This window comes from Ascaphus truei, chromosome 7, assembly GCF_040206685.1.
Source record: "Ascaphus truei isolate aAscTru1 chromosome 7, aAscTru1.hap1, whole genome shotgun sequence".
Lineage (NCBI taxonomy): Eukaryota > Metazoa > Chordata > Amphibia > Anura > Ascaphidae > Ascaphus > Ascaphus truei.
Genome location: NC_134489.1, coordinates 106,267,491 through 106,283,385, shown reverse-complemented (window position 1 = coordinate 106,283,385; position 15,895 = coordinate 106,267,491). Strand labels below are relative to the sequence as shown.

General features: G+C 48.7%; 2 protein-coding genes across 4 annotated transcripts; one reads left to right on the top strand and one right to left on the bottom strand.

Annotated features, from left to right (window-relative positions):
• Positions 1 to 3,010: 3,010 nt before the first annotated feature.
• On the top strand, positions 3,011 to 7,693 carry LOC142499839 (fibrinogen-like protein 1-like protein). Its single transcript, XM_075609768.1, has 2 exons — positions 3,011 to 3,326; positions 6,210 to 7,693. Exons 1-2 carry the CDS (start codon positions 3,149 to 3,151, stop codon positions 6,857 to 6,859), a joined length of 828 nt encoding a protein of 275 aa, XP_075465883.1. The 5' UTR covers positions 3,011 to 3,148; the 3' UTR covers positions 6,860 to 7,693.
• Positions 7,694 to 9,585: 1,892 nt separating this feature from the next.
• TMEM177 (transmembrane protein 177) lies at positions 9,586 to 13,507 on the bottom strand. 3 transcript variants are annotated; one of them, XM_075609772.1, is made up of 2 exons: positions 13,285 to 13,401; positions 9,586 to 11,569 (listed from the first exon to the last, which is right to left on the bottom strand). In XM_075609772.1, exons 1-2 carry the CDS (start codon positions 13,295 to 13,297, stop codon positions 10,620 to 10,622), a joined length of 963 nt encoding a protein of 320 aa, XP_075465887.1. In that variant the 5' UTR covers positions 13,298 to 13,401; the 3' UTR covers positions 9,586 to 10,619. The 3 variants fall into 3 exon arrangements, with proteins under 3 accessions (XP_075465887.1, XP_075465889.1, XP_075465888.1); XM_075609774.1 differs by lacking the exon at positions 13,285 to 13,401 and adding an exon at positions 13,121 to 13,266; XM_075609773.1 differs by lacking the exon at positions 13,285 to 13,401 and adding an exon at positions 13,409 to 13,507 and having other exon boundaries at positions 9,587 to 11,569.
• Between the last annotated feature and the right edge of the window lie 2,388 nt (positions 13,508 to 15,895).

The following is a 15,895-nucleotide window of genomic DNA, read 5'->3' as shown; positions in this document are numbered from 1 at the left end:
GCCCGGAGTGACGGGGGAGAAGGTATGGGCCCGGAGTGACGGGGGAGAAGGTATGGGCCCGGAGTGACGGGGGAGAAGGAATGGGCCCGGAGTGACGGGGGAGAAGGTATGGGCCCGGAGTGACGGGGAGAAGGTATGGGCCCGGAGTGACGGGGGAGAAGGTATGGGCCCGGAGTGACGGGGGAGAAGGTATGGGCCCGGAGTGACGGGGGAGAAGGTATGGGCCCGGAGTGACGTGGGAGAAGGTATGGGCCCGGAGTGACGTGGGAGAAGGTATGGGCCCGGAGTGACGTGGGAGAAGGAATGGGCCCGGAGTGACGGGGGAGAAGGTATGGGCCCGGAGTGACGGGGGAGAAGGTATGGGCCCGGAGTGACGGGGGAGAAGGTATGGGCCCGGAGTGACGGGGGAGAAGGTATGGGCCCGGAGTGACGAGGGAGAAGGTATGGGCCCGGAGTGACGGGGGAGAAGGTATGGGCCCGGAGTGACGGGGGAGAAGGTATGGGCCCGGAGTGACGGGGGAGAAGGTATGGGCCCGGAGTGACGGGGGAGAAGGAATGGGCCCGGAGTGACGGGGGAGAAGGTATGGGCCCGGAGTAACGGGGGAGAAGGTTTGGGCCCGGAGTGACGGGGGAGAAGGAATAGGCCCGGAGTGATGGGGGAGAAGGTATGGGCCCGGAGTGACGGGGGAGAAGGTATGGGCCCGGAGTGACGGGGGAGAAGGTATGGGCCCGGAGTGACGGGGGAGAAGGTATGGGCCCGGAGTGACGGGGGAGAAGGTATGGGCCCGGAGTGACGGGGGAGAAGGTATGGGCCCATGGAGACAGGTTTGTGTTATCCCGGGTATTTTTGAACTCCGTAACTGTAATGTCTACCACCTTCCGGGGAAGAAGCACTTCCTCACATTTCCCCCAGAGCCCCCCACCATACAACGTCAGAGTATGACCTCTTGTTCTAGCTCTTCTCTCTCTCTGAAATATGCTTCCCTTCCATCCCTGCACCTTTCAGTTTCCAGAAACATAAAAAGAAGACATTCATGTGACACAAGTGCGATTGGGACATCTTTGTCAAGTTCCATTAACCTCCCCAGGAAAGGAAGTATCTGGGGGTCTGCAAACGTTTTCAAGGGCACGCCAGCAGCTGAAAGGGTTAAAAGACAATCGCCTCAGAAACATGACATTAAATGCTCGCCACGTCAATTCGTACAAATGTAACGAGCCAGACAGCTATAAAGTTATATCTTCTGCGTATCACAGCGGCTCCCTGCCCATCCTAAAGATGGCGTGACGTCCGGGACGGAAGACGGTTCCTGCCTTGGCATCTGGTTCTTGTGACAACAATAACGTTATCGACTGCCATAAAGAAACCGCAAAAAAAAAACCCTTTATTGATTTCATAAAACGCTCCATCGCCAAAAAGGGGGATGTCACAATCCAGGAACTTGGCAACACACACCCAGACGTGACTCACCGAGACGCCTGTTGATTTTTGAGGTTTGAGAAGCTGTAAAATGCACAATGCCTTCTTGTTTAGGAAGGATAATCTATTCTTAGTGTAAACCCCTCAGCTTCCAAAATCCCCACAGAACACTGACAAAGGCTTTCATGTTCTGGGCTGCGCACTAAGACGGGTGCGCAAACTGGGGGGCGCAAGATTTTTCAGGTGGGGTGCGGCGGTTGCAGAAGCCCCGCGCTCTTCCCCAAGGTATTTAAATTAAATGCCGGAGAATCGCGCGAGGCCTCTGCAGCTATCCTGACCGTAGGCGACGCATTGCCACTGCAACGCGGTGTCATCACGTGACCCCCGCGGCGTCATTTGATGCTGGAGAGCCGGAGACAATATAAGGGAGGGGAGCGCCAGCAGGGAGGGAAGCAGATAGGGGGGCGCAGTGGGGAGATTGGGCACCCCGACACTAAGAAACCACCTCAAACGTTTTATTTTCCTGGCTTTGGAGATATTGATCTGTATTTGGAAATATACTTCATCTGCTTGTCTGGCTGCGTCTTACCAATAATCTATTGCGTCTGCTCTCTCATATTAGCATACGTATTGTTTCAGATTTATTAAGCACAGGCCGTGCTATGCGGAATTACAATACAGATTTATACCAACTAACAAGGGATGTTTGTACAATCCCGGTACAAGAGAGTAGAATGAGTGTATACCCCCATATACAGCTCACTGCGAGTATTACATATGAATTGTCCTAAAGAGCAGAGATGGGCATTCTTTGTTGCGGATTTGGATCTGCCACGGATTGGCTGGTTCCTTTGGTCCACGGATTTCCGCGAATCAGGTCTCGAAAGGGACGATTCGTCTTTTCCGTTTTTTTAAAAAAAAATCACCGATAGATTACGCTGGTGGATTTCACGAATCCAATCCCCGGATTCAGTAATCCGCTGGTGGATTGTAATAATTAATTCCGTGGATTCAGCAATCCGCAAGAGGATTCTTAAAATCCACCAGCGCATTGTATCCAGTGGCGGTTTAGGATTAATTCGCACGGTTTGAAACTGGAGCAGTCCGTCGACCGATTCTACACCGCGGAACGGATTTGGCATTTTCACCCGTCTCTACAAAAAAGAGTTGATGCCAGATATCTCCTTGGAGAAGGAGTGGCTCAGTGAGTAAAGTTTGGGAACCTGGTTCAATTCCCGGTGTCAGCTCCTTGTGACCTTGGGTAAGTCACTTTATCTCCCTTTGCCTCAGGCACCAAAAACATAGATTGTAAGCTCCACGGGGCAGGGACTGTGTCTGTAAAGTGCTACATAAAACTAACAGCGCTGTACAAGAACATATTCTATATTAAACGTGTACGTGGTGATAAATATGCATATTTTAATGCAATATTTGCCTTGTCCCCTTGAGACCTTTTAATAAACTGATAAAAAGAATCCGTTTATGCTGGCCAGCTGTGATGCAGTTTCCTGGACAAACACGCTCTTTAAAGTTAATAAATGACATTGAAAGCCGACACCTATCGTAATAACTCAGTATAAAAGCCATATCACGGTATACCGTTAAGTCTCGCTTCTCACGGTGACCCCAACACGAACGTCGATCTTTCCTTAAGTGTAAGCCACACTGTGTTTCAAGTGATTGTAAAGTGAAATATAAGACGTTTGTGACCTTTCATTTCAGGGCAGAAAGATGCTCTCCTCCAAGATGTGGATCCTTTGCTTCGTGACACTACTGAGCATATCCTTCTCAGCAACAGGCGAGGGGGCGAAGGAGGCTATTAAAAGCATACTCTCTGACATCATCAACATTGAAATGGTCCCAAATGTGAATAAGATCATCAACTTGAAACAACTAGAACAGAGAAAAGGTGAGATGTCTTCTTCAATGATTCCACTTTGTGTGTAAAAGCTCATTAATCTGTCACAGATGTATCAAGGCCCAGATTTGCTAAATGGTGCTATGCCATAGCTGTAAAGCAGCATACCTCAGCTGCAGAAGATTACCCGACACACAGAATGTAACAGAGAAGGAGAGGCAGAGTGGTGACGTCACGGACTTTGTGGGCGAATCCCAGTTTGAACCCCAGTTTCAGCGTTTCCCACTCACAGATAAAGGGCAATATCTGACAGGAAATGCTACATCGCATACAGCTCAAGAGGGGACTCACGAGGCTCTGGTGATGGGTATCGGTACTATCGGATTTAATCAGCATTAACTATAATTTGCTGCCATTGAGTCGCAAAGTGGGAGATGCAGTAATTATATATAGGAGGGTGGGGGGGGTTGGTGGGAAGAGGGGGTGTTGGGAGGTGGTGGTGGGGGGGGGTGTTCGGCAGGTGGTGTTGGGGATTCGGCAGGTGGTGGGGGGGGTGTTCGGCAGGTGGTGGGGGGGATTTGGCAGGTGGTGGGGGGGGTGTTCGGCAACTGGTGGGGGGGGTGTTTGGCAGGTGGTGGGGGGGTGTTCGGCAGGTGGTGGGGGGGGTGTTCGGCAGGTGGTGGGGGGGTGTTCGGCAGGTGGTGGGGGTGGTGTTCGGCAGGTGGTGGGGGTGGTGTTCGGCAGGTGGTGGGGGGGGGTGTTCGGCAGGTGGTGGGGTGGGGTGTTCGGCAGGTGGTGGGGTGGGGTGTTCGGCAGGTGGTGGGGGGGTGTTCGGCAGGTGGTGGGGGGGGTGTTCGGCATGTGGTGGGGGGATGTTGGGCAGGTGGTGGGCGGGGTGTTGGGCAGGTGGTGGGGGGGGGTGTTGGGCAGGTGGTGGGGGGGGTGTTGGGCAGGTGGTGGGGGTGTTGGGCAGGTGGTGGGGGTGTTGGGCAGGTGGTGGGGGGTGTTTGGCAGGTGGTGGGGGGGTGTTCGGCAGGTGGTGGGGGGGTGTTCGGCAGGTGGTGGGGGGGGGTGTTCGGCAGGTGGTGGGGGGGGTGTTCGGCAGGTGGTGGGGGGGTGTTCGGCAGGTGGTGGGGGGGTGTTCGGCAGGTGGTGGGGGGGGGTGTTCGGCAGGTGGTGAGGGGGGGGGTGTTCGGCAGGTGGTGGGGGGGGGTGTTCGGCAGGTGGTGGGGGGGTGTTCGGCAGGTGGTGGGGGGGGTGTTCGGCAGGTGGTGGGGGGGTGTTCGGCAGGTGGTGGGGGGGGTGTTCGGCAGGTGGTGGGGGGGGTGTTCGGCAGGTGGTGGTGGGGGGTGTTCGGCAGGTGGTGGTGGGGGGTGTTCGGCAGGTGGTGGGGGGGGTGTTCGGCAGGTGGGGGGGGGGTGTTCGGCAGGTGGTGGGGGGGGTGTTCGGCAGGTGGTGGTGCGGGTGTTCGGCAGGTGGTGGGGGGGGTGTTCGGCAGGTGGTGGGGGGGGTGTTCGGCAGGTGGTGGGGGGGGTGTTCGGCAGGTGGTGGGGGGGTGTTCGGCAGGTGGTGGGGGGGGTGTTCGGCAGGTGGTGGGGGGGGGTGTTCGGCAGGTGGTGAGGGGGGGGGTGTTCGGCAGGTGGTGGGGGGGGGGTGTTCGGCAGGTGGTGGGGGGGTGTTCGGCAGGTGGTGGGGGGGGTGTTCGGCAGGTGGTGGGGGGGTGTTCGGCAGGTGGTGGGGGGGGTGTTCGGCAGGTGGTGGTGGGGGGTGTTCGGCAGGTGGTGGTGGGGGGAGTTCGGCAGGTGGTGGGGGGGGTGTTCGGCAGGTGGGGGGGGGGTGTTCGGCAGGTGGTGGGGGGGGTGTTCGGCAGGTGGTGGTGCGGGTGTTCGGCAGGTGGTGGGGGGGGTGTTCGGCAGGTGGTGGTGGGGGTGTTCGGCAGGTGGTGGGGGGGGTGTTCGGCAGGTTGTGGGGTGGTGTTCGGCAGGTGGTGGGGGGGGGGTGTTCGGCAGGTGGTGGGGGGGGGGTGTTCGGCAGGTGGTGGGGGAGGGGGTGTTCGGCATGTGGTGGGGGGGTGTTGGGCAGGTGGTGGGCGGGATGTTGGGCAGGTGGTGGTGGGGGGGTGTTGGGCAGGTGGTGGGGGGGGTGTTGGGCAGGTGGTGGGGGTGTTCGGCAGGTGGTGGGGGGGGTGTTCGGTAGGTGGTGGGGGGGGTGTTCGGCAGGTGGTGGGGGGGGTGTTCGGCAGGTTGTGGGGGGGTGTTCGGCAGGTGAGGGGGGGGTGTTCGGCACGAGCGATCTAGTTGGAACACTAGGATCTGTTTGTAGCAGTTTGTACAAACACAGAGTACCTGATCTGCTGAAAACAGAGATGGTAATAGCGCCCGGAATTGCAAGCGGGTCCCGTGAGGCTCCGTGACTAATCAGCTGGGGCAGTACTGTTCCGATCATAGCTGGCAGTGGTACACCTCCCCTTCAGCCGAATAAAGTTGGTATTTTGCGTCCGGCAGCACAAGCGGCTCCCCTAAGGCTCCGTAGCCTAGATCAGCTGAAGTAGCAGTAAACTCCAGTGTTTAACAGATGCAGACACACCTCCCTGAGACGGGGAATTCAAAACTCCAAGCAGGCAACTTCCCTACACTCCCTCAGGGAAATCCTCAACAGCTGTACCACTGACTCCAACGTGACGACGCACACCCTACGCGTTTCGTTGGCTAGCACACCAACTTCATCAGGGTCTCTTCTGTTATATAAATATATGTATATATATATATATATATACACACACACACACAGAATGAATATATGGAAGTGTAGTGACCTCAGTGCATACCCTAAATGTAAATATGGGGTTATAGTCTGGTATACTCTAAGTATTGTCTGAGCTATTCAATGTACCATGTTGATCTGTTAACTTTCCCCCATCACATGTTCCTTCAGTCTTTTACACCAGGGACTGTGATGAGCTCTTCCAATTGGGCCACAGAAAGAATGGCCTCTACGTTATACGGCCAGAAGGATCTCCCCTGCTGGTGGTGCAGTGCTACATGTACGACTGTAATGGATGGACGGTTATTCAGAGGAACAGCTTTGACACAGAGATAACATGGAGCGAGTCTTGGACAACGTACAAATACGGCTTTGGCAACATGGAGTCCGACCACTGGCTCGGAAACAAATACATCCACCTGCTGACCACGCAGAAGTGGAACAAGGTCAGAATCGTCCTGGAGGACGCGCAAAATAGGACAAGGCACGCGGAGTACGATAGCTTCCTCTTGAATGATGAGGATGAGAAGTACAGAGCCCGGTTAGGGACATACCAAGGCAACGCCGGGGACTCCCTGTCCTCCAGCACCCTAAAAAACATTCATGACAATATGAGGTTCTCCACACACGATAACGACAACGACCGGAGCCACAACGCTAAGTGCGCGGACGACTTTGGAGGCGGGTGGTGGTACGATTCCTGCTACGACGCTCAGCTCAATCGGAAAAACGGCCTCCACTGGAACACTTTATGCGATCATAACTGTAGAAGCTCCGTCATCCTAATAAAACCCGTCCACATGTATTGCAATCGGGTTTAGACCTGCGATTTTATCTTCTCCAAAACTGGCACCAATAAGACATCAGGTTCAATGTGTATTTTAAAGCAACAATACGGGTTCACTTTAAAATATATCATTCTTTTTTAGTTACAGTTTGAAGCAGGGGGTCTGTGTTCAGTTCAGCTCCGGGGACCCCTGCTACCTCTGCAGGGGGCGCTGGTATCTCTGCAGAGTTTAAAGGTCCAGGTCACGCCGGCCAATAGAAAGCAGCATCGGATGACGTCACGGCTTCCTATTGGCCCATGTGACACGGGACATTTAAATGCCGCCATTGGATTAAGGAACGTAGTGTCTCTGCCTGCAGAGAAACCGGCACCAAAACGGAGGTAGGCATCTCTGGAAGCTGGGGGTCCCCGGAGCTGAAATTAACCCCGTTCAGAACCGGAGACCACCTGCTTCAAACGTGTACTAACAATAGTAATGTATTTATTAGTTAACCCGTATTGCTGCTTTCAGGAACGGTCTATTGTTAGCCCCAGTAGTGGATGGGTTATAAGAACACGTGTTTCTTTATAGGCGATGATTTTAAAGCCACCATTTAAATATGTGCTAAATATAATGTAATAAAACGGTGGTAATAACGTACAATCACACGCCATTAACAATATTATAGAAACATTTAACCCTTCTTTTCTTGCTAGCACACCGTTCTATTCTGCCTGCCAATGCTATGAAATGAAACTCATTAAGCCAAATTAACAAGTGACGCCGATATCTTTTCCGCTGTTTTCATTGATTACATCGGTTTGCAACCCAAATGACAGATGCACAGAATACATGTGATGAAAGCAATAAAAATTTTCACTAAGCAAACGTGACAGTTGTTTGTATGATATGCAATGGAAAGAATGAGGGGATGCGTGCGAATAAATAAAGACTGGATTCTTTGCCAATGAAGAATTCTCGGGTTTGAACATTTTTATGGGAAAGACACATTCAGATGTCCACTTTCTAAAGAATGTTCTGGAATTTTGGAGAGCGAGGGATGACTCACCAATATTGAAACCCATGAATGTCATTCTATATAAGGCTGAGTCTCCGTTGGTCACGGTGGCGCGCTACGGGGGCATGGCGGGGGCGTGGCCATGACGGGGAATATCTGCCCTGCCATTGGCTGCCCGCCGCCACGTGACCGCGGCATTGGAAGACAAAATTCTTGCCTTCCCTGCCAGCGTACGCGTCCCAGCGCTTTGTGCACCCACATGGCCACTGGGGCCTTCCCCGTAGAGGGCTGTGCTCTGGTGTGTGGGCGCACAAAGCGCTGTGACACCTACGCTGCCAGGGAAGGCAAGAATTTTGTCTTCCTGTGCCGTGGCGGTGGGCAGCCAATGGCAGGGCAGATATACCTCGTCAAGGCCCCGCCCCGCTCGTCAAGAGCTCCCCTACAGACCGCTGATCGCGGCTGTAGTCGCTGAACACACCAACATGCCGCGAGGACTGGAGACGTAGCGAGATCAGTAGCAGTAATATATAGACGCTTTGCCTGGCATTGTCCAGGCTGCAGCTCTAGTGCACGGTGATCCTGGTGATCCTGGTGAAATGTGGGTTCAATGTAAGTTACGATACCCTTTTAATAGAAAAACGTGATGGCTTCTCATAGATTTCATTGTGAGCCCCCCATTTAATAAAACATTTGGTATCCATGAACGGTCTAAAAGACACCTGAGGAAGAAAGGTATCCGGTATATGGGTAGGTGGAAGAATTGGGTGGAAATACAGGATCGGAGGGGGTGTAACATTTTAACCTCTACCTGCTGCTATTTGCATGTTATACTGGTCCTGTATATGTGCAAAGCAGCGGAATCCCAGGCCAATAAGGTGTGTAATAGAGGATATGTAACCACGTCACTTCCACAGGGACTGAAAGTCACCGAATGTTCCCAGTAACCGCCGTCCCAAACTATATCATATGTTAGTTTGCGGAGTTTTGGAAATCTTAGCGGTTTTATTTGTGCTTTCCATGTATTAGAAAAACCAACCTAGTAATAAAGGAGGGAGAGGGGCGCACAGAGACACATTTTACATTGGGCAAATCTACCATTGAAGTTTTGCAAACATGGGAATGTGCTCTCAGAAGTTGGGTTACCTTCTGGCAATAACACCTATTCTCATGAGCGGAGCCTTTAAAATATACATTGTAAATCTAACACAGCTCCTGTAGCGAACAGCACTAAGTACAGTATTGTGTTTAGGAGGGCACCTTTAAATCTCTAAACTCAATCATTTTTAGGTTGGTTTTAGAGATGGATGGGGGGGCGTGCTGGTCCTTTCTTCCATATAGTAACACAGGAGGGAGAGGGAGGAGCGGGTGTGATACCTTTTATTGGACCAACACGTAGTGGAAATGTTACCAGCTTTCCAACCTCTCAGGGTCCTAAATCGGGTAACTCTGACCCTGAGAGGTAGGAACGCTTGTAACGTATCAACTACCTGTTGGTCCAATAAAAGGCATCACACCCGCTCCTCCCTGTCCCTCCTGTGTTACTATATGGAAGAAAGGACCAGCACGCCCCCCCATCCATCTCTAAAACCAACCTAAAAATGATAGAGTTTAGAGATTTAAAGGTGCCCTCCTAAACACAGTGCTTAGTGCTGTTCGCTACAGGAGCTGTGTTAGATTTACAATGTATATTTTAAAGGCTCCGCTCATGAGAATAGGTTTTATTACCAGAATGTAACCCAACTTCTGAGAGCACATTCCCATGTGTGCAAAACTTCAGATGCAGATTTGCCAAATCTAAAACGTGTCTCTATGCGCTGCATATCATTTATCAAAAAAAGATAACGGGAAAAAAAGTTTCAATAATTCATTTTATTATTCCACCATACAGGGGCGGCCAACTCCAGTCCTCAAGGGCCACCAACAGGTCAGGTAGAAATATCCCTGCTTCAGCACATGCAGCTCAGGTGTTGACTGAGCCACAGATTGAGCCACCTGTGCTGAAGCAGGGATATTCTAAATACCTGACCTGTTGGTGGCCCTTGGAGGACTGGACTTGGCCGCCCCTTGTACCAGTAGATAATCTGCAGCCAGGAAATGTACGTAAACAGGATCCAGGTCTCCGGACCAGAATCCAGGTCTCCGCACCAGAATTCAGCCCTCCGGACCAGAATCCATCACTCCGTGTTTCTCAGTACCACTACTTTTTAATTGACCACATCTGAAGGAGGAAATTAGGCCTCTTTCAACACACAAAGTGGCCTCCCCTTCCACTGATCGGATGTACGACAGGGAGGAGGCGGACAGAGGGTGGAGGAAACACTGGATAGGCACACAAAGGACATTTTATGATACCCCCTCTGACAAGTCAAACTCCCCATTTTTAAACAAACCGGAAAAAAAGGACAGGTCTGCAACCCTTTGCTTTGCTTGTGCGACCTGAATGGGACTTAAGGCAAGGGTCCTTAACTCCAGTCCTCAAGGGCCACCAACAGGTTAGGTTTTCAGGATATCCCTGCTTCAGCACAGGTGGCTCAATCAGTCCCTGACTGAGCCACTGATTGAGCCACCTGTGCTGAAGCTGGGATATCCCGAAATCCTGGCCTGTTGGGAGGACTGAAGTCGAGTCCCCTTGCATTAAAGGAGAAATACTGTTCTGCATGAAAAGGACAGCCCCACTCCTTTTAACGGTGCTGAGCAGTAGAACAGAGTGCTGCTGTGCGTAGCAACGGTCACTTCCGCTGCTGTGCGTAGCAACGGTCACTTCCGCTGCTGTGCGTAGCAACGGTCACTTCCACCTCATTCATACTGCACTTTAAACAAACGCTGTATCCGGTCTCGCCGGGAGGTGTAGGGGGAATGTTTTAGCCGAAAGGAATATTTGGGGAACAAGTTGCCGCTTGGCGCGTACATTTCCTCGCCCTGCTTCCCCAGAAGATGACGCAGGGCCCTGTTGCGCGCCAGTATTTTCTCATAAAACTCCAGCCCGCCCTGGGCGTAGCATTTAGAAATGGCCGCCACTTTCCGGTCAGCTCTGTAATCCAGCCACTGGGTGACCGCGTCGTAGCACAGGAAGTAGCCAGCGAGCCCCACCGCAACGACGCCGACATTGTACAGCCCCCTCAGTATCACCGGGCCCGAATACAAGCCCAGAACCTGCTTGATTGCCACCCCCGAGATACAGAGTCCAGACAGGCAACCAGGAGCCACAGAGGCCTGTATAACGGGGCTGCCGCTCTGTGCGTACAAGGCATCGCGAGCCAGTGAAAACTTCTGCGCTTCAGCGGATAAAGTTAAGGCCTCTTTCAAACGGGCGCCAGCCTCACTGCCCCAATCCACTTCCTTGCCATTAATCATTATGACCCGATCCACAATTCCCACGCCATCCTCCTTTGTTTGATTGTAATTGGCAGGGATGCCAACCAAACAGCCGCCGGGTAGCCAAGGGACGCCGGCGCTCACCGGGTGAAATCCGTAGGCCGCGAACGGCGTGTATCCGGAGGGCGAGCTCACCCGGCTCTCTTCCAGGACCTCCTGGAAAAGGTTCTGCAGTTTGTTAGTGAGCTCGGCGGGTTCTCCCCGAGTCCAGCTCTGATACAGTGTTCTGAACGTCTGCTCCGGAAACGCATGGTACGAGATATTGGCAGCGAAGAGACCAGCAGAAGACACGGCGAGCAGCCTCCCTCTGTGCCTCTGAGTAACTGCACGGAGCCGCCACAGGAAAGTGTTAGCCATCTTCTGCCCCGAGCCTGAAAATTACACAAAGTATTATTAGCCCAGTCAAGGCATCACTGCTGCCAATCATCTCGTTATTTCTGTGCATGGAAATCTAGTTGTCCCACGTTACATCCCCGCATCCTACCACAGCGAATTCCTACCGCGTTTCCTTTATGCTTTGTCATAAATTTGATATTTATTATGAATACCCATTTTTTGATTATTTAATGGTTCAGTGGTAAATTAACAAAAATAACATATTTTCTTTAAATAATACACAGACAGATTTTACCAGATTGGGATCCAGGAAAAACGAGACAGCACACAGTCAGGGAAATCCAAAGCTGTTGTATTCAAGACAAATACATAGGCACTGCATCTGTATTTGTCTTGAATACAACAGCTTTGGATTTCCCTGACTGTGTGCTGTCTCGTTTTTCCTGGATCCCCATCTGGTAAAATCTATCTGTGTATGTGCATATATGGGACAAGCATCAGTGGATTATCTGTTTACAGTGTGCCAACTGCTCTCTATTTTTCTTTAAATAATAGATATATATTGGTATTACATTTCTCTTGTTAAAAAGCTTTTGACTATTATAAATAAATATATATTAGCGTTTCGCTTAACCTCAGTTTGGATGGTATTTGAGATGTTTGAGTACACTTGCGCTGTATTTTGTTAAAATTAATGAAATGTAAAAAAATGAAGGTAAAGTGAAGACTATTTATGTTATTCTAGCGAATTACCATAAGGTTTGTCAAGTATTCCAAGAAAAATATGCTGCAAGGAAAACGCTAATTTACGAGATCTTAACGAACTTTCTTTTTCAGATATATACACATTGTTTGTGTGTTGTTTTCCCTGTTGTATTAACAGAGTCAGTTTCAGCTCCGCAGCACATGCACCGGCGCTGGTTTCATAACGCAGTATTCATACACTTTATCTTTTAAAAGCTCCGAACCCTCACGGTGACTGAAAGCTGCATAATAGCCGCCAGCTTTACCCATCAGCAAGGCGAGAACACAAGACAGAGATAAAAAGCACATTGCCGTGTCCTGCATTCACACTGCAGGGCTGTAAGATAGAGCCCTTCCAAGCCCTGAATATATAGGATGGGAGGTGTCGGTCTCTGGGGCTTCATGCTGCATGTGTCAGGTTTGGAGCAATGACAGTATAGATTTCCCTGCTGCCACAGGAAAAAATTAATGTTATACATCACTCATCCAACCTGTCCATACCCACAGCATTCAAATGGGATGTAATGCTATGTAACCCTTCACTGTGTTATAATGACAGTGTTATAATGATGCAGTATTATAATGACACAGTGTTATAATGATGCAGTATTATAATGACAGTGTTATAATGATGCAGTATTTGGATACAGTATTATGATGATGCTGTGTAATACTGATACAGTAATAGTGTTATGTTGGAGTGATATGTTGATAGTGCTATCATTTTGCAGTGAGTGTTAAGTTACAGTGATATACTGATGCATTATAACACTGACACAATAAGTGTTATGCTGCTGATAGAATGATTCTGTGATACAGCATTATGATGCAGTGTTTATTACCATGTTGCAGTGATACAGTGATGCTATCATGTTGCAGTGATACAGTGATGCTGTCATGTTGCAGTTATATAGTGATGGTCATGTTGCAGTGATACAGTGATGACGTCATGTTGCAGTGACGCAGCCCGTGGAGGATGACCGCCGCTTCTCTCAGGATTTGTTACCTTCAGATGACATCACAGAGAAGTCAGATGACGTCACCTGATGGCAATAACCCCCAATTCCCAGACATTACGAGAGGGGGGGGGGTCTCGTTCTTAGCCCCCATCCCGTTGCTCTCCTACCAACCTGCACATGCAGCACGCGTGGGTCACCCTGAGCCGTAAAGCACACTCGGGGAACGCAAAGGCGACGGTGCGTTCCAGAGACAGGGGACGCATCGTGACGTCAGCGAGGGCGTGGCTAGGAGTCATCCTGCAGGAACATGTGAGCATAGTATGTGTGTGTGTGTGTGGGGGGGGAGAATATTATATATTATCTCAATACAATATATATATATAATATTATAATTATATATAAACAAATGTGTATTCTGTGATATGTGGGGGGATAATATATATTATCTCAATACAATATATATATATAATATTATAATTATATATAAACAAATGTGTATTCTGTGATATGTGGGGGGATAATATATATGATCTCAGTACAATATATAATAATTATATAAATATAAACAAATGTGTATTCTGTGATATGTGGGAGGATAATATTATATTATCTGAATACAATATATATATATAATATATTATATTATTATCTCAATACATATATACAGTGGTCGACAAATCACCAAAAAATCTACTCGCCGAACAAAAAAATCTACTCGCCACCTAGTACCACATGTGTGCTGCTTGGGCCAATAGGAGCTCGCCACGATGTTAAATCCACTCGCCCGGGGCGAGCAAATGTATAGGTTTGTCGAACACTGCATATATATATACACACACACACACACACACACACACACACACACACACACGTGCATTCTGTATGTGGGGGAATACAATTATATTATCTCAATACAATATATATCCTCAAAAATATTAATTCAGATATTTATTATCCTCAGCTCAATGTTTAGTGCCTTTCCAGAGCCCAGGTCTGTGTATCCTACTTGTAATTACACGAATAAGTTTTTACATCATTTACAACTTACAATATTACAATAATGAGAATAATACAAGTGAGATACCATGTCATTGTGTTACTATGCGAGCTAGCACCTGTCAGAAAACACACATTGTCTGTAAGTAACTTCATTATATTTACCACACCGAATGCACATTTGTGTATATACATATATATATATATATATATATATCCACACCGGGGGAAGGACAAGCACAGATAACATTCCAAGAGACACTGTTTTCAAGTTATCCTTGCTTCATTCATTGTAACATCGCCGGAAGAAGAGATCAGTGTATCTCGAAAGCTCGCACAAATAAAAGCATTTCGTTAGCCACAGAACGGTATCATCTATTTATTTTTTGATTATATATATATATAAGCAGAAAATAGCCGTGTTAGTCCAGTGCAATGGACACTGTTTTAGCCATTGATTCCTGTGTAAATCAGTATTGCTTGACCTGAGAAGAGAGGAGAACTCTCGAAAGCTTGTCCTATGACATAAATTGTTAGTCCAATAAAAAAGGTATCACCTAATACTGAAGAACTCATTTATTCTGCACTATATATATATATATATATATATATATATATATATATATATATATATATATATATATATATATTGTAGTATACAGATTTGTTTATATATATTTGTGGAGTAGAAATGTCCTAAATTCTCAAAGGACATGAAAGTGAAAAAATGTAACTTGAAGAGTGATCTTTCCAAGGCAGATAATTGTATTACGAGGAAAGGGGGAGATGACAGCCGCTCGGAACCAGACACACACACACACACACACACACACACACACACACACACACACACACACACACACACACACACACACACACACACACACTCTCTCTCTCTCTCTCTCTCTCTCTCTCTCTCTCTCTCTCTCTCTCTCTCTCTCTCTCTCTCTCTCTCTCTCTCTCTCTCTCTCTCTCTCTCTCTCTCTCTCTCTCTCTCTCTCAGGAACAGAAAAGTATTTAGTACGTTTCTTTGAACATTGTCTTACACTATTATCTGAATGAAATATATTAATGAATTGCAGGAATATTATACATCGTACGATCATATTATTTTTGTGGCCCTTATTCACTAGAGTGCTACGTCTCCGCATGCCCTAACTCCTATTCAAATGAATGGGAGTTAAAACTTAGCACCGTTTACTGAATATGGGCCTATATATTGTTTGTTTGTACCATTGATATAAATATATACACATTTTAAAGCAGATTACAGAAGATATGTCCAGTGTGAGTAATTGTAACCTCTTGGTTGCCAGTGTATTATTTATTTATTCATAAAATATTTTACCAGGAAATAATACATTGAGAGTTACCTCTCGTTTTCAAGTATGTCCTGGGCACAGAGTTAGGACAAATAATACATGGTTACAAATACAGTTACATAAATGAACAGGGTATACATTATATACAAACATTGTATGCACAGTTAAAGAAAATATATATTATGGGCGTATGAAACAGTTACAGACCAGATTAAAATGTGAGACAGCCTTAGATTTGAAAGAACTTAAACTGGTGGTGGATGTGAGAGTCTCCGGTAGGTTGTTCCAGTTTTGGGGTGCACGGTAAGAGGAGGAACGTCCGGATACTTTGCTGAATCTT